The following is a 15,853-nucleotide window of genomic DNA, read 5'->3' as shown; positions in this document are numbered from 1 at the left end:
TCATCTTGTACCAAATGGTCATCTAACAAGCCATGGGCTTCATCTGGGTCAATATGCTCAGGGTCTTGAGTGGTGACTTCAGGAGTTTCAGCTGAGTCTGCGGGAAGCAGACCATCAGCAGGTAGCTGTAAAAAAAAAAGAAGAAAAGAACAACAATGTTGTATACTTGAAAGAAAGCATGCCACACTTCATAATAATGCTTGTAGGGTGCCAGCCATGCATACTGTTATGCTAAAGAAGCACAATGTCCTTGAACACACATTGCCCTCTGTAATTTGTATGCCTTTTCTTGAAAGCAAAAGCCTCACCAATGCAACACTAAATACATATCGCATCTGTCATAAAGCACTCAAATGAAGGCAAGCTCAGTTTCACTATGGTTTACACTTCGAAAAACGACAAACTGAAGTTCAATGACAAAGAACAGGTGCACGATGTGTATGCCGTAAATAACATTTACTGTTCAGCAAACAAATATAAGGAAATGAGGTGCTCATGATGAAATGGATATCTTGGTTCTTTTAAAGCAAAACAGCTGAGCCATGTGACTACCTAACTGTACTGGTTGCATGCTGGCCGCAAAGAGAAATTGAGTCAAGGCAGAACTGATATCACAAAAAAAAAAGCAGTGTCTTTTCTATGAACACTGGGTGAAATTTCCAGGGTAAATGCTCAAAATTAACTGACGTGTGCTACAAAAGCCTACATGACATTTTTCTGTAAAAAGATACATGACTAGGTTTTGATATTGTTGCAGTGGAAAACCACACACTAGTGTGTAGCACTAGTCCAGGCTCGATGGGAACCGCTTAGCCCTACACACTCTGCGTCATCTTCATCAAGTCAATGCAGACACTTTCACTTGCTGAATGCCAGCATGGTACAGCAGATAACAATCTTCTCAAGGTTGACTTTCAAAAATCAAATCCATGCTGTATGCTTTGCAGGTTTCAATAAGAACATTAAACACTGCTTAGGTAGTGAACACTAAATGCCTACAGAGGTTAGCATTGAGCTAGATAATACGTGGCTTCCGAGCATGGAAAAATAACTCTAATTTTAGCTAAATGGACATGAACTAAGCTAAGTCTACTGAGAGCTTATTTATGGCAAATAATAATGCATGAGATTAAGGGAACATGAGAAAAACTAGTCCCATTATCCCAGTCACTGCTTAGGTCCATGAAATATGGCCACATTATTGAAAGCAAGCTTTCTACAGAGTTCGAGCAGTGATCTGCAAAGCAAACAAATCAAAATGTTCATACTGAGGGGTCGAAGCCCACACACAAGCGATCAGTAAGAGCGCCAGATTTGTGTCCTTGGGAAAAGCAGCTGCTCTAATTTTTCAGTAAATTTGTTCTGCAACACATCACACCAGCGCTCTAATATGCCTGCTTTAGTGCTGTCTGCTCTAGCGCGACAAACAGCATAAGACCTGAAAAAAAAAATACATTTCTGTGCTCTGCCAGTGCGCTCGGCGGTATGTGAAGTAAAGCAGCTCACAATGAAAGAGTGTCTGCAAAACTGCAACATATGCAATGTTTTTTCGTGAAACCACTATCTTTTAGCACTCTTGACACTGAAGCCGAAGGCAGCATACAGACCATGGTACAGACGCACATGCACACGTGCAGCGGACGAACAAGGACCGTCACGTTAGCAAAGTTCCTGCACTAAGATTGTGATATTTCTGCCACAGCGTACCCTTCCCACGTCATCACGTGTTTGTTTAGTATTCAACGCCAAATAGCTAGCGAGATATAACAAAGGCAGAGTGGCACGACTTACTGCAAAGCCTTGATCAGCAGATGCCGCTTGTGCCTTCCGTTGCTGGCTCCAGACTGTCTGCCGCGGAACTTTCATTGAAGTCGAATTAGGCTCTAAATAAGCGCAGTAGCGTTTTTTGGGCGGCATGCTCCAACGACTGAATTTACTATGCCGATGAGGACAGAGTTGCAAAAGCCGTTGTACTCAGAGCCCTTCACAGTAATAAAAAATGCACGCATGTAGTACGGCGCGCACTTTCACTGCTTTCACCACTGTCACAGAGACAGTTCGCCAAAAAAAATAGTCCCGGTATTGCTTGTCAAGAAGCAACACAAGTAACACAAGCATACAGAATGAATGAATGCAACTATTTCCACCGAAAAGGAGCCCTTCATCTCCCGCCCCCGGCACGCAGGCCGGGGGGCTGATCAGGAGGGCCCCGCATGCAGCCGCTCCGCTCCGCAGCCAAATACTTCTAGTTCACTGTAGCCAAACCAACCTCCCAGGCTTCTCTACAGTCAATGTTATGCCGGCGCCTGGAGAGTCGGCGTATTCCCATATTATATAATCTAGCGTGCCTTTTTGGCCGCAATTTTTGCATTTAGAATCTTCTTCCTCCCCGGAAGAAGAAATGTGTTAAGAAAATTCAGACCGGGCAGATGTAGCAGATGTAGTTACCGGCTTGTGCGTGCTTCCATTGTTAGTGAGAGACCGATCTGGGGGAGGGTAGACTTTTCAATCTAGTTTGTAAGACTAAGTGATCTCATTGTATGTGATAGCGCAATCTTTAATTCCCTTGCATTCGGGCTGTTCTACCGCTGCCCGGTGGCAGAGATCTCGGGCCAGCAGGTGCGCAGCTTCGTTGCCAGGGGCAGACCTGTGTGCTGGTATCCATATGATGGATATGGTACTAGTAATTGGATTTGTGAGAATAATAATATATTATATGGAGCTGCAAAAAAGCGCCGCCACCAGCGGACCTACTAACAGTCCCTTCTTTAGAGCGTGTAGCGGCCACAAATTGCTCATTGCTGACAATAAATGTTTTCCAATCCAATGGCCTCCTCTGAGATCCGTCCGTTTGCAAAATTCCAGACAGCCGCTTTGCTGTCGCTGATAATAATAGTTTCGGCTTGTGTGCCAGTGCATGCTGACGTCAGAGCAGCCACTGAAAAATGAGTTTCTCCCGAAGAGGTTATATAGAACCATGGAGGAAAGAAATTTTCCAAGGCAGTTCCGAGAAACTATGATCGACGCACTCATGGAGGGCTGGCCTATGAGCACGGCCATGAGTGAGCAAGAGAAATAGGTTGCAACCTATTCCTCATTCTCTTCTTTTTTATAAAGAGTTAAAAACGTTAAAAATATAAGAAATGCGAGTTGTCTCATGCATCATCTTCTCATTGCAATCGTTTTTGTGAAAGGTAGTTTAACAAAACTTGAAGTTGGGCTAGGTGGTGCAGTGCAACTTGACAGAAGATAAGCGCACAAGAAGACACACACAAGAGAAGAAGACACAACACAGGACTTGTGTCTTCTTCTCTTGTGTGTGTCTTCTTGTGCGCTTTATCTTCTGTCAAGTTTTTGTGAAAGCGCGAGGATTTATGCAAAATAATTAAAAATAAAAAGAAACGAAGTTTTGGCATATTCAGTTAATATGTAGCTAGACTACAGCGCCACGGCTGTGAATTTTTTAATGTTACTGGAACAGACAGTCAGACCTACGTCAGACAGATCGCTTCATTCTTCTCGTGCGTGCCTTGTGTGGTCTGACATTCTGATCAGGGAATTTTTTTTTCTTTTCAACAATGCATTATTTTGTGTATGTAAAGTTCCTGGAGGACGCCCTGAATAAGGTGACTACGTCACGAAATGTTAGAGCCTTTAATCCGCAGCACGTGGATGACTTCACGGCGGGAGCGGTCTATTCCGTTTTCTGGGAAGGGGACGACAACACGAGAGGAGGCTATTACGATGCCGAAATTTTGCACATGGCCGGTGAGTGAACCTTTCTGACCTAGTGTGTTACAGCGAGTTTTCTGTGTCGATTTTATATTGGCGGACATCGCTTCTTAGTCTGGTGCCCAACCGTGCCACGTAGCAGATGAATACACCTGCTCACCAAACGGTCAAGTGCACTGTGGTGGTTCATTTTTGCACTGTACACGTGCTCCGCCCGTGTTGACAAATGTGTCGTCGATGCTCGTTAGTCAGCGCTTCATCCCTGTCGTGTCTGTCTTTCGTTTCGGCATCCCTAAGCACAGTGCACGTGCGCTGCGGTGACCGATTTAAACTGGCCGAGATAAGTGGTGAGTTTGCGTTATCGCCCTGACGCTAGCATAGATTTCCAGCAGTGTACAAGGGGAAAAAAAAAAAGTCATCGCCATGGTGGCTACGACACCTCCGCGAAACAAAACGGATGCCGCAAGGAATCTTTTAGGGTCCAAAACAGGACGAGGTCGAATATCATGTCATACATACAGCTTTTGGGAAAGTTTTATTGGTGCCCTTGCTGTCCTTGCTGCACTTATTCTGGATGCAATTTGTCCAAAACGTTTGCAGGTGACTTCGAGGTTAAATTCTTAAGCGTTATGTCTAGATCACATATGCAGGAGAGCTAGATCAAGGGTTCTGCACAGATGCGTCATTCAAAGTAATGCAAGAGCACTGTAGGCCTGCAGCAGACATCTCGTCACATTCTCTTAATTCCCCTTTAGTGTGGTGCTTGAACCATATGCGGCTTTCCGGGTTTAGGGAGTGCTGTTGTCACTGTTGTCCAAGCTTTCTTTCTAGAATAGAGAGGAAATGAATCCACGGGCAACGTTTGTCGCTGCGCCAAGTTTCGCATACCTTGGCTCCAGCAGGGCTAACCACCACCTGTGCCGGCAGCATTCTGGTTGCTGTAGCTAAAGGTCCCGTTCACACTTGCAACTCTCGAAGGGAGTATAACCGTTTTGGTCGAAAAACATGTCTCAGGCCTTTCGAGCACTGCTCGATTTTCCACCTTTGCGACTGCTGGTTGCAAACAGGTAATCAATTAGGAGCTCAGCTGAAGTTAATGTAAGGTAGCTTTACTCTGTCTGACGAAAAGTAAAGGTAGACATGATCTGGACAGCGACCCACAGAACGCATTTGCCAGCGGGAATGTTGGTCAAACTACGAGGCTCCCTGGTTGCATGCGACAGCCGGCCGCACGCCCTTCGCGGCTCACAAGCACTGTATCACAAGTGTGAATAGACCTTTAACCTGTTGCCAGACTTTAGTTTTTCCGGCTGGCGTCACATAACCTCCGCAGTGCTTCTGGCCGCCTCTGCGGATGCAAATTTGAGTATGCATACTCTGATATTACTTTTGATCCGTGGCTGATCGCAGCCGGTAAGACGACACGCATGTACAGGTGCCTCATAACCTCCAGAGTGCATCTGGCTGTCTCTGTGGCAACGAGTTTAACGCTAGCCAGAAAGCGAGAAATTGCAAGTAATATCAGAGTATGCATTGCTGTTGTTTTCTTGTTTTGCTGACATGTTTTGTGTTCAGACCAAAACAAACCATATGTAGGTGGTATTTTTACAGTGAAGCTGGCTTGTTATTTTTTTTATTTTGTTTTTTACATTGAAGCTGGCTTGTTTTTTCTTTCTGCATTAATGCTGCAGGCGTTTTGAGTGCAAAATATGGGTTACTGTGGTGAAATGAACATTGATTCATGTGTGCAAATTAAAACAAGGTACACATTCCTTTATCGTGCTACACTCATTGAGCTGGACGCTTGTTTGCTTGTAACCGCAGATAACTGCAAGTACTGAAAGCAAGCATACGCAGTCAACACATCTCTCTCATTCTTGATTTCTGTAGACGAGTTTAATTCCAGAAGAGCTGTTTTTTCTTTTAGCACATTCATTCACACATGCCATGAACAGCAGTGCTATATAGTGTGAACACAAAAATAACTAGTTAACTCTTGGCTGACATTTCCTTGTTCTGAATAGATGTCAGCCAAGTGTGTTCAGTGGAATGCTGTATGGATATGTATGAGCTTGTGTTGCTGTTGTACTAGCATGACAGGATTTATTGCATTCAAACGTTTTCTGTGGGAAAAATCGGTTTGAAACGAACTGTACTTTGTTCTCAGAATCTAAAGATGACATGGATACATTCATGCAAGACAAGGCTCATCGACAAAAGATTAAAAGGAAGATGCGGGCTATAGATGTGAGTATCGTACGGCGGGACACTGCTCTTCATAAAACCTATGTACGGCTAGTACTTGAATTCAGCTCTGTTCTCTTTTTCTGGAAGCCCAAGGTGCAATTATGAACTCCTTTTTCTAATGGAGTGAGGAGCTCTGGTTTCTGCTTAGGTCTGCCTAAAACAGTGGCTAATGCTGTGCTTTTCTTGAAAGTGCAGATGCCTAATCGACAGTCGTGTTTTCAACTTGTCATTGTGCGCGTTTTCAACTTGCAATTGAGAAAAAAAGAAACATTGTTTTTACTGCATTTTGAGCCTGCACCATAATGAACACAGGCCCTAGCCAAGGCGCGGGAACACTGCTATCATCATAGGCGATCATGCTTAAAGCAGTAACATACTGTCACGCTGTCATCTTCATTGATATTTTCAGGCTCGAACTGCAAAACAGTCTCACGCTGTGCAGTAAACTTGTTGCCGTCATCAAATCATCTGCACTACTCCTTCATTTGACCTAAGTAAATATGCAATACACATGCGCCATCTGGCCGAGTGCAGCAAAGTCTGCTAGCCTATTGTTGGTTGAACCTGCTAGGCAGCATAACAGAAGTTTCAATACTTTTACATTACTGCACCTATGGAATTCTTAATGCAGACTGCCGGGCTGTTCACCTGCCTCGGTGCAATAAACATTCAAATGGGGACTATTTGCAGTTAGGACTTATGCTGTGCCAAGGTTTGATCTTTGGATGAGAGTAGATTATATTTTTCTGCTAAGCTTGTTTTCACAAGGCTCTTTTATAGCTGTATGACTGTGTAGTAGTGGATGCTGGTTATTAATAACTAATTGGACAGTGGGTCCTTATTATGATATCTAGTTCAAAATAAACTGAATAATGTACACATTAATTTCTTGGTGCAGCTCATGGAGTGCAGTGTAGCGAAGTGCTCATTAATTTGGATCACTGGTGGCTCACATGCACTGGCATCGCATGGCACACTGATGCTGTTTGCATTTCGCCGCAATCGAAACATGACCGCTTTGGCTGATATCGATGGCTAGGTCTCCCTGCTTGGATGTCACTTTGTTCCAAATGTAGCTTCACAGGGCATTAAAGAAACAATATTTTTTGCAAAGATGTCACAACCTTTACTGGCGTTATAATGAAGTTGACCTTAGTTTCAGAGTTCAAAAGGCAAAAAGAAGCTGCGAGAGGCAGCCAAGCAGTCAGCTGCAAAGGACATTCTGGCAAACCTTCCTGAGGAAGCAAGTAGACGTGAGCTAACAGAGCTAAAGAATGAAAATGTGGAACTCAGAAAGGAAAATGCTGAACTGCGGCGCCTCAATACACGGCTTCAAGAGCAGCTGCTGGACAGCCTTTCGGCACGAGGTAAGCCCTGCAAAGCAGGTCTTTTGTTAATGTTGCGAATTACATCACCATCTTCTGTAAACCTGCCTGTTATGTATAAGATGGCATAATCTGATTCACAATTTTTGTCAAACTGTGCATTTACAGTGTGTCTGCCAACTAGGAAACGATATTAGTGGGAAAAGGCGTGAAAGGGGACCTCTTTCTGTAACCTTCTGTATAGTCAAATGATTTATTTATTTCTGAATAAAATTGAACTTTGAATTTTAAACAAAAGAAAAAAAAACTGACGTCATGCAGATAGAGACAGGACAGGTGCAACTTGCTGCTGTTTATTCCCAGCAGATGGAAGCGAATATAAGACGATAAAAAGTGTATTTTATCGTATTTCCCGACGGAATTTAGTGTTGATATTGTTATGAAGACGAATAAGTGGGCAGTGGTGTGGGGCGGACAGCTCGTGCTAGGCCTACTGGCCATTAAAAGCATATATTTAATCATCTTGTCATCACGTTGTTCTGTTTCTGTTGTGTCGCCGTGTTCCATCGCTTGCCATATGCCACCACGCAACATTGAAGGCTTGTATTCAAAGGGGGAAACATTCCGAAAATGCGTTTTTCTCAAAATTGATTTTGCGTCCATTTTTGACCAGTTTAAGACCTGCGTCCCCCCTTAAAGTCGCTTCCATCTGCTGTGAATAAACAGCTGCAAGCTGTGCCCATCCTGTCTCTCTATTTGCATGGTGTCCATTTTGGTACTACATTTTTTTCATGGAAATTTGCACCAACTAGCCCTCTAGCAAGTCTTAAGCATTAGTGGAATTGCTTCATTTACATAGATATGCGATTTTCAGCAGCCACACAGCCCGTTCGACAGCAACCAGTGCCGTCTTCGTCTGCCATGCTGCCTTCGTTGACTGGGGCAGTTTCAAGGGTTTCAGCAGCCACACAGCCCATTCGGCAGGAATCAGTGCCGTCTTCGTCTGCCAGGCTGCCTCTGTTGACTGGGGCAGTTTCAAGGGTTTCAGCAGCCACACAGCCTATTCGGCAGCAACCAGTGCCGTCTTCGTCTTCCACGCTGCCTCTGTTGACTGGGGCAGTTTCAAGGGAGGAAGTAGGCCAAGGAGCCCTGTGCTCGGAGACACCCAGGAGCCATCAAACAGGTAACCACACAGTAGGCCTTGAACCCACATCAGTCTATTAGGTTCCGTATCCTTATGCCTGAACAGTCAAATATAAATGAGAAATTGGAGAAGACCTGGAATGATTTTCGGGCTTCAAAAAGAAACTGTAGAACCACGAATTAATTTGCACATTTGAGCTAACATGCTTGTGGATGCATGCAAGGTATGGGGTGTTGAAAGAAAACAGTATGGTGTCATACCGGGCACACTATTTTTTTTTGCCTTTAAAACAACATTTTGAGGATACTTAAGGTCTGCCATTAAATGTATGATGAGACAGAATACCTCCCGTTTTGGGTTACCCTTGCAGATCTCTGTTTGCGTGCATGCATTTTTCAGCTCTTCTAATCAGCAGTCTTTTAATTTATGCGTCTCTTATCCCACATATACTCGTTAGCGTACTGTTGTAAGATACCACTTTATATGAAAGACTGCCCTGTATAATATAAAAAGCCTCTAAGCCGTAGGGAAGTGTCTGCGAGGCCTAGGAGTAGCGTGTCTTACTCAGAATCCTAGAGGAAAATAGAAAGAAGCTACCTGAGTTCTGCCAATTTGGCTGTGTCATCTGGTCTCTGATGCTACAGCCCACTGACTGGTCAGTGCTCGGCTCTGCCATCTCACAAATGTGATGTGCCAAATATATGTGGGTGATATCTTGCTCACAACGCAGGCACATTTCCTAGATAACACGGTCTTTAATGTTGGCACATTATAGTTGTTTACCATGTCTGCACTTTACGGTCAAACTTTTATGCCACAAAATGCTGGCGTAGCTTGTTTCTAAAGTAAAGCTAAAAAATTATCCTGTGTGCTTCTGAAAGGATGCTCTAAATTACAAATTTTTTTCATTAAGGCCCTGTTTCATGCTTGAATTCTTCCATTCTGTATGACATGGCACAACTTTTGAGTGTTCCCACTCTTACGTCCTGTTTTTTTTTTTAATAGCCATGCAGCTTAGTATGCTGTCAACACCACCTCCACCTGTGAGATCGCCATCCTCAGTTCCTTGGGAAGCCTCTGCAGACCCTCTAGCAGGCAACAGTGCATGGTGCACATAATTGTAATAAGCCATGCCATAACTTTAAAGTCCCATTCATGGCTGCAAATAACCGAGGTTGTGCAATTATTTTGGTCAAAAAACTACTGCCCCTTGGGTCATTCACAAGCTCACTTTTCTAGCTCTGCAACTGCGAATAACAAACTGCTAGCCATTAAAGAGCCTTGCGGAGGCAATTGGAGACTTGTTCCACATTTGGTTTTTGATTGCCGGTAACAGTGAACATCAACAATTATGCTTCGTGTTAGAGAAATTCAGGAAAATGGCCTGCGAGTCTGTCTTGAAAGCGTGAACATCAGTACAGTTGAGCAGCTCCCTGGCCGCCAGTGACTGCTGTTCATATGCCTGTGGTGACCCACATGCGTGAATGGGCATCTAAAGACTGAGCTGCATGTATGCGAAAACTCGCACGACAGCGCTAGGTAGCGCGCAGTGCCTTCGGGTGAAGAGAATGTATGTGTTCCTTGGCTTGTTGCTCAGATTTGCTGAAATAGAAAATTTCGCTCGTTTGCCCGGAAGTGCATGTGCAATCCGCCAAAAGCATGAATGCTCAGCGTACGTCACTGCCGCTCATTTTGAATGTTTTTTTTTTAAGTGTTGCATTTTGATTGCGCATCGCCATACAAATTTCTTGCTGTGTACAAACAAGGTAAGTTATCAAGGATTCGAGGAACGTCTAATCGCAACCAAAAAAGCAAAAGGTCACGTGACTAATTTATATAGCAAGTTAACATGTGTAAATGCTTCAAACTCAGTATGGTGTGTTGTAAATGCATTTTTTTTGCATTTTTTTTTCATAATACTTCAGTTCTTACAATTGGTATGACTGCTGTTGCATCTGCAAATAGTTTTGCGGTGTACTATGCCAGTACTATGCGGTGTACTATGCCCTCGGTTCGCACTGTTGCGAGCGTGTGTCTTCCCCAGCAGGTGACAGAGCGAACGACGATTGCTTTTACCGCGCTGCCTTGTCGCGTCTCTCCCTTTTTCACTCACATGTAGCTCAGTCTTAACTGCAGCGCTCACTCTTCTTAATCATAATGTATTGCACATCTGGCTTTATCCGTTCAGGAATTGTCATCGTTCCTGTTTACTTATGCAAATAGGGAAGGATTGAGGTTCAAGTTGTCATTCTAACTTTGCTTCATTTCTTAGTAGTTTTGATGCCACCAGTATTTTGAGGAAAAAGTTATTAACTTTCCAAATGTAGTCACAAATTAGTAGAAATTCCAACTTCTTCTATATGTAATGTCTTTGTCACTTTTGTCTAGTCTGCTGTTGCAAACTCTAGTGGCAGTTGCTGTAAACCATGAAGCGAATTTAGTGTGAAGCATGCTCTGAATGATAAAAGTTGAATGTGAAGGAAGTGGAGGTAGAGACCTTGGTACGTAAATGAAGATGACTATACCTCATGCTGGTGACAAATACATCATAATAGTATATAATGGACTGATAAAGGCAGAACCTGTTACTTTGCAAAATGAGCAGGAACATGCTAGTGGCTTTTGCTCACATTCAACAGCCTGCTGTTTACAGTTTGAACCTTGTAACCATCAATAGAGGGTAACACATTGCTAAGAAAAATTCACTCTGTAAAGCTCTTTGTGCATCAGCTGGCATCAACGAAAGTGAGCATTGACGTGCTGCTGAGGTTTATTGCAATGGAGTTTCGCATCATTCATTTATATCAGAAAGCGATCTGATGACCGTGTGATAGTCGACGAGCAGTTAACCCGTCAGCATATGTCTTAGCTTGTATCCACATTCTCCTCGTGGCTTGTTGCTGTATTCCTGAGGTACCCAAATATGGTCCGAGCAGTCTTTCATGGCAGCCTAATTTATGTTGATATCGTTTCTTTACTAGACGAGGAGCGCTCACTTGCCACAACGGAAACCGAAGCTCCAGCTGCCTGCACCTCGACAGAAGATGGCAAAGTAAGAATATGTGTTACACATGCCTGGCATGAGAAAAGTTATAATGCACATTTTTGTGGTGTATGTATAATTTCTACTTGCTCTTTTTTCTACTAGAAGGGTGTTATACCATCATTCAGTTACATAGGGAAGAGAGAATGACTTAGAAAGAGTGGGCAAAATATGCACAAAGGGATTAGGCAGTGTAGGATTATGGAAATTTATAGAGTAGTAAAGAGTGAAGAGGTATGAAAACTGGGTAGTAAAATTAGCCTGTATGCATGGAAACCACAGCGCTTGTGCATTTTCATGACCCATAGAGAAACCATCTGGCCAGGAAAAGGGGGGGGGGGAGGAGAGCGAGCATAGTCATGTCTACTTTTTTGTGTGTCTCGTCCCCTGCATAGTTTTATTTTCAAAATCATCTTGCTAACTAGCCCCTCATCGCTCACAATGAATGTGAGCATGACCATCTCTTTCTGGCCATGTGTGCTCCCTTCTGAGGTCATAAGTTGCTGTTTTTATAGGCAGAAAGGTCACAAAGTTAAAATCTGCTATTGCCATATGGCAACGGTTCTCAAATTTTTCCATTGAACTTCATCCTTCCTTTAAATGCTTTGGGAGTAGCACAAGCGCATTAATCCATGCATTCCACAGCCCCACTTTTCCATCATCCACTTTATTTTGGGACTAATTATGTAGTAGCTGTTCATCTGAGACTGTGCAGGCAGTGCCTATCTGATTTGGGGAGTTTCTAGAGCCTACTTGTGTCAGTGCTTGTTTTGCATGTATTTTGGATGGGAAGAGATGGAAGCCAATCTGCTTGTAATTAATGCATTAATGTTTTATGGCTGAAAAAATCAGATTCCCTGATATGAGGAGCAAAGGAATTATAATATTATATATGCTACATATTATATATATAATAAATTTTTTTTTATTATTATATCTATGCTGAAATGTGCAAGTCATTCGTACGCGATATTATATATGCTACATATATATGCTACATATATAAAATGCTGCATATTATAATATTTCTCTCTTTTAGAATTATTCCTGCAATAGCTCGGAGACCATTTATATGCCAAGCCTTTTTTATACCTTATTTTTTATGTGATAGAATTACATCCTGATTGGAACAAGAAGCGATATTGTATATGCTACATATATAAAATGCTACATATTATAATATTTCTCTCTTTTAGAATTATTCCTGCAATAGCTCGGAGACCATTTATATGCCAAGCCGTTTTTATACCTTATTTTTTATGTGATAGAATTACATCCTGATTGGAACAAGAAGCTGGCAGTAATGTTCAGTGTAATCCATTCAACAGATGTGTAGCAATAATAAACCTGCAGTCTCGTCTTCACAGCTTGAGCTTTTGATATTTATTCGCAGCTAGTGAGCTTTCTTGGTACAAAATAAGCTGTACTGGGAAAAGAGGAGGATTGTGGGTGCTGTTATTTTATTTTGTGTTTTACTACAGCACTGCACAAATTAAGTTGCATCCTACACATCTGAATAGCGAAGTTTGTTTCAGGTGCATAAAATAGCGAAATTTAGTAAGGCTGGGAAATGACTTCAAAGCTTGCTGATCAGTGTGTTTCTGTAAAACGAATTGTTTCGAGCATTTGCCCAACACATAACAGGTTGCAACAGAGCCAGTGATCTATTATTAATTTGTTCTTTTTTTTCTAAATTTAGGTTGATTGATCAATGCACAGTTCTTGTAACTATCTTCCACCAAGGTATACAGTAAACCCTCGTTAACTCAAAGTTGTAAAATCCGGGGAAAATTTCTATATAAGCGGAGTTTCAAGTTAAGCAAAATGCAAAAAATTTCTGGCGACAATCCCTAGCCATCACTCGCGCGACGCCACCGCCAATACTTGTCGTTGCCGCTGGTGCACATTGCATGGAGCGATGGAACTCGCTGGAGCGCTCGTCCGGTCTTCTCCTATGTGTGTGTCTGTTATTTGTGCTAGTCTTTTTATTTATGATTAATAAAAAAAAATAAGTGTAGCCACTGGAACCACTGAAATATCTCCAGTGGTAATCAAGCTAGCTAAAAAATCATTCGAGTGATGGAATATGCTTTGTTTGTTTGCTTTACTTTAGTAAATCGTGCTTCCTGGTCCCTTTAAATCAAATTTTAGAGCTTTATTTATTGCTTTATAACTTTTTACAAAATAATTTCTTTGTTTGCTCCAGGTGCACTTGGCCAACGGGGTGTTCATCACCCAGCAGGCATACGATTCCTTAATGGCAACACAAAAAAACTCAATATTTGTGAAACGTGCTGCGACGGCGATTTGGACGACAGAAGCACTTATCGAGAGGAGCTTTACTGGCATGCTATCCAACCGCTTCCTTGGAGAGGGCGAGCGGGTCCCACAGAAGCCCCTCTCCCCACAAAAAGTGGAGGCCCTTAGAGGTAAGACCAGCATTTTTTCGACAGGATATATCTTGTCCTATTTTATTCCCTCTGCATTAAATATCTGTTAGCCATCTGTGGTGACTAGTGTATTGAGGACCTTTGATGGTGCTGGGAGTCTGTGGAAAACTTATTTCATTGCCACAATTTCAATCCATTTAATTTCAGGTTCATTTCTGTTGCTATAGAAGTAAGAAAAGGTACATTGATGAGTTACCCTTCCGTACATACTATCAAATGATAACATAACAGCGTTAAGGTCCCCATTCTGGAGAAAATGCAGTGTCAGCGTTGTTTGCATTGTGATGTTTTTTGTTTTTTTTTTAATCACGGGCATGCCTCGGCAGGCAGTGGCATAAGCTGCTACCACCTTGGCAGGAGCTGTTCACTTGGGCAGCTCCTGCCAAGATGGAATTCAAACATGCTACATTTGAGCCATATGCAAGCGCTCTAGAATGGCTTAATTGAAGTTGGGCTGTATATCTATTTCAAGTGCTTTTGCACCTAATATGCTTTCCAACTGTGTGCTGATGAGTGTGTATGTATGAGATTATAGACAAATTCAGCATTCTTGATTATGAGAATAGTGTGCTTATATGCACACAAGAATCACAAATGGCGCCAGAGGCAGAAACATTTAATGCGGCCATACCTTAAAGGCCAAGCCTGCCTCCCATAATTTTGTTTGCTTATGTTGAATTTGTTTACCTCGAGATTCAACCCAATTGGACTATTAGATATCAAATATGCTTGGCTCAGCAATCACGCAGTATTTTTTTCCTGCATAATAGCAATCGACAGGTGCATAGCACGCCATAAAAGCAGATAACGTATAGAGAACAGCTGTTGTGCATTTGCTCGTAGATTGCATGTTGTTGGCGCAGCCGTCTTCAGCTGAACAAGCCATGTGCCAGCCGTGACACATGGTGGTAGTCTTGACTGCCAGAATATTTTCCTGGATGTGACACTGAGGCTATACTTGTCATTTACTGATTTCGATATTCATCTTCAGTCTTTTTCAGGCACTATGGTGCCAAGCGGGGGTTGTCGGCGGATGATATCCACAACGAAGGAAAAATATCAGGTTGTGGCTGTCACAAAAAACCTGCGAGCTTCGCAGAAAGCCAAAGGGCTTGAACCTTCAGAAGTAAACCCTTTCTGATATGAATGTCATAATAAATGTTTCACCTGCTACAACTTTGTCCTTTTCACATGATGCTTCATTAATGTTGCATCCAGGATGCATGTATATATACTGTTGCTTCTGTTTGCATGCTCATTATGTGTTGCATGTATTAGCAATTTATGCTAGTATGTAATTCGTACACATTTTGGATTCGCTTCAGGCCAACTCAAATACGATGTATATGTTATGGCAGTTAAATTAGTACTGCATTGCAGTATACTGGCCATTTGACACAGCTGGTATGCACCGCAACACACTAGACCACCGTATCCTGGTGTCCATATTGCACCAGTATTTCAAACACTGGTCTTGATGTGTTAGTGTGCCTGTGATATTCACACCAGCCTGGGAACACTATAGCACACTAACTCGGGAACACTAGCACACCAGCCTGGGAACACGCTAGCACACTAACCCGGGATCACCAGCACAGCAGCCCGGGAGCACACTAGCACACCAGCCCGGGAACACACTAGCACACCACCACACTAAGACCCGTGTCTGAAATCCCGGTGTAGTGTGAACATTGGAACCTGGTCTAGTGTTTTTTTCGATAGGGAAGGCCTCCAAACTGAAAGTGTGTGTGCTGGGTGCCGTTTCCCAATGTCTTTAATGAGACGGGGTGCCATGACAACCTCGAGAAACCTATTGCGTGCAGGTGTCCCTATGTTAAAAAAACTTCTGGATAAATCTTGTTCAAATGGCACCACAATGAAGTACATTTGCATATTTTAAGGTGCACATAAT

At 42.8% G+C, this 15,853-nt stretch overlaps 1 protein-coding gene across 1 annotated transcript; it reads left to right on the top strand.

Moving 5' to 3' along the window:
- The first annotated feature begins 3,377 nt into the window (after positions 1–3,377).
- LOC146180789 (uncharacterized) lies at positions 3,378–15,107 on the top strand. Its single transcript, XM_084575655.1, has 7 exons — positions 3,378–3,768; positions 5,900–5,979; positions 7,136–7,346; positions 8,182–8,487; positions 11,430–11,500; positions 13,698–13,920; positions 14,933–15,107. Exons 1-7 carry the CDS (start codon positions 3,579–3,581, stop codon positions 15,055–15,057), a joined length of 1,206 nt encoding a protein of 401 aa, XP_084431781.1. The 5' UTR covers positions 3,378–3,578; the 3' UTR covers positions 15,058–15,107.
- The last annotated feature ends 746 nt before the right edge of the window (positions 15,108–15,853 follow it).

Source organism: Amblyomma maculatum, chromosome 8 (genome assembly GCF_055883805.1).
Source record: "Amblyomma maculatum isolate TAMU_Amacu chromosome 8, ASM5588380v1, whole genome shotgun sequence".
NCBI lineage: Eukaryota > Metazoa > Arthropoda > Arachnida > Ixodida > Ixodidae > Amblyomma > Amblyomma maculatum.
The sequence above is the reverse complement of the archived record's forward strand: the minus strand, read 5'-3'. Positions and strand labels throughout refer to the sequence as shown.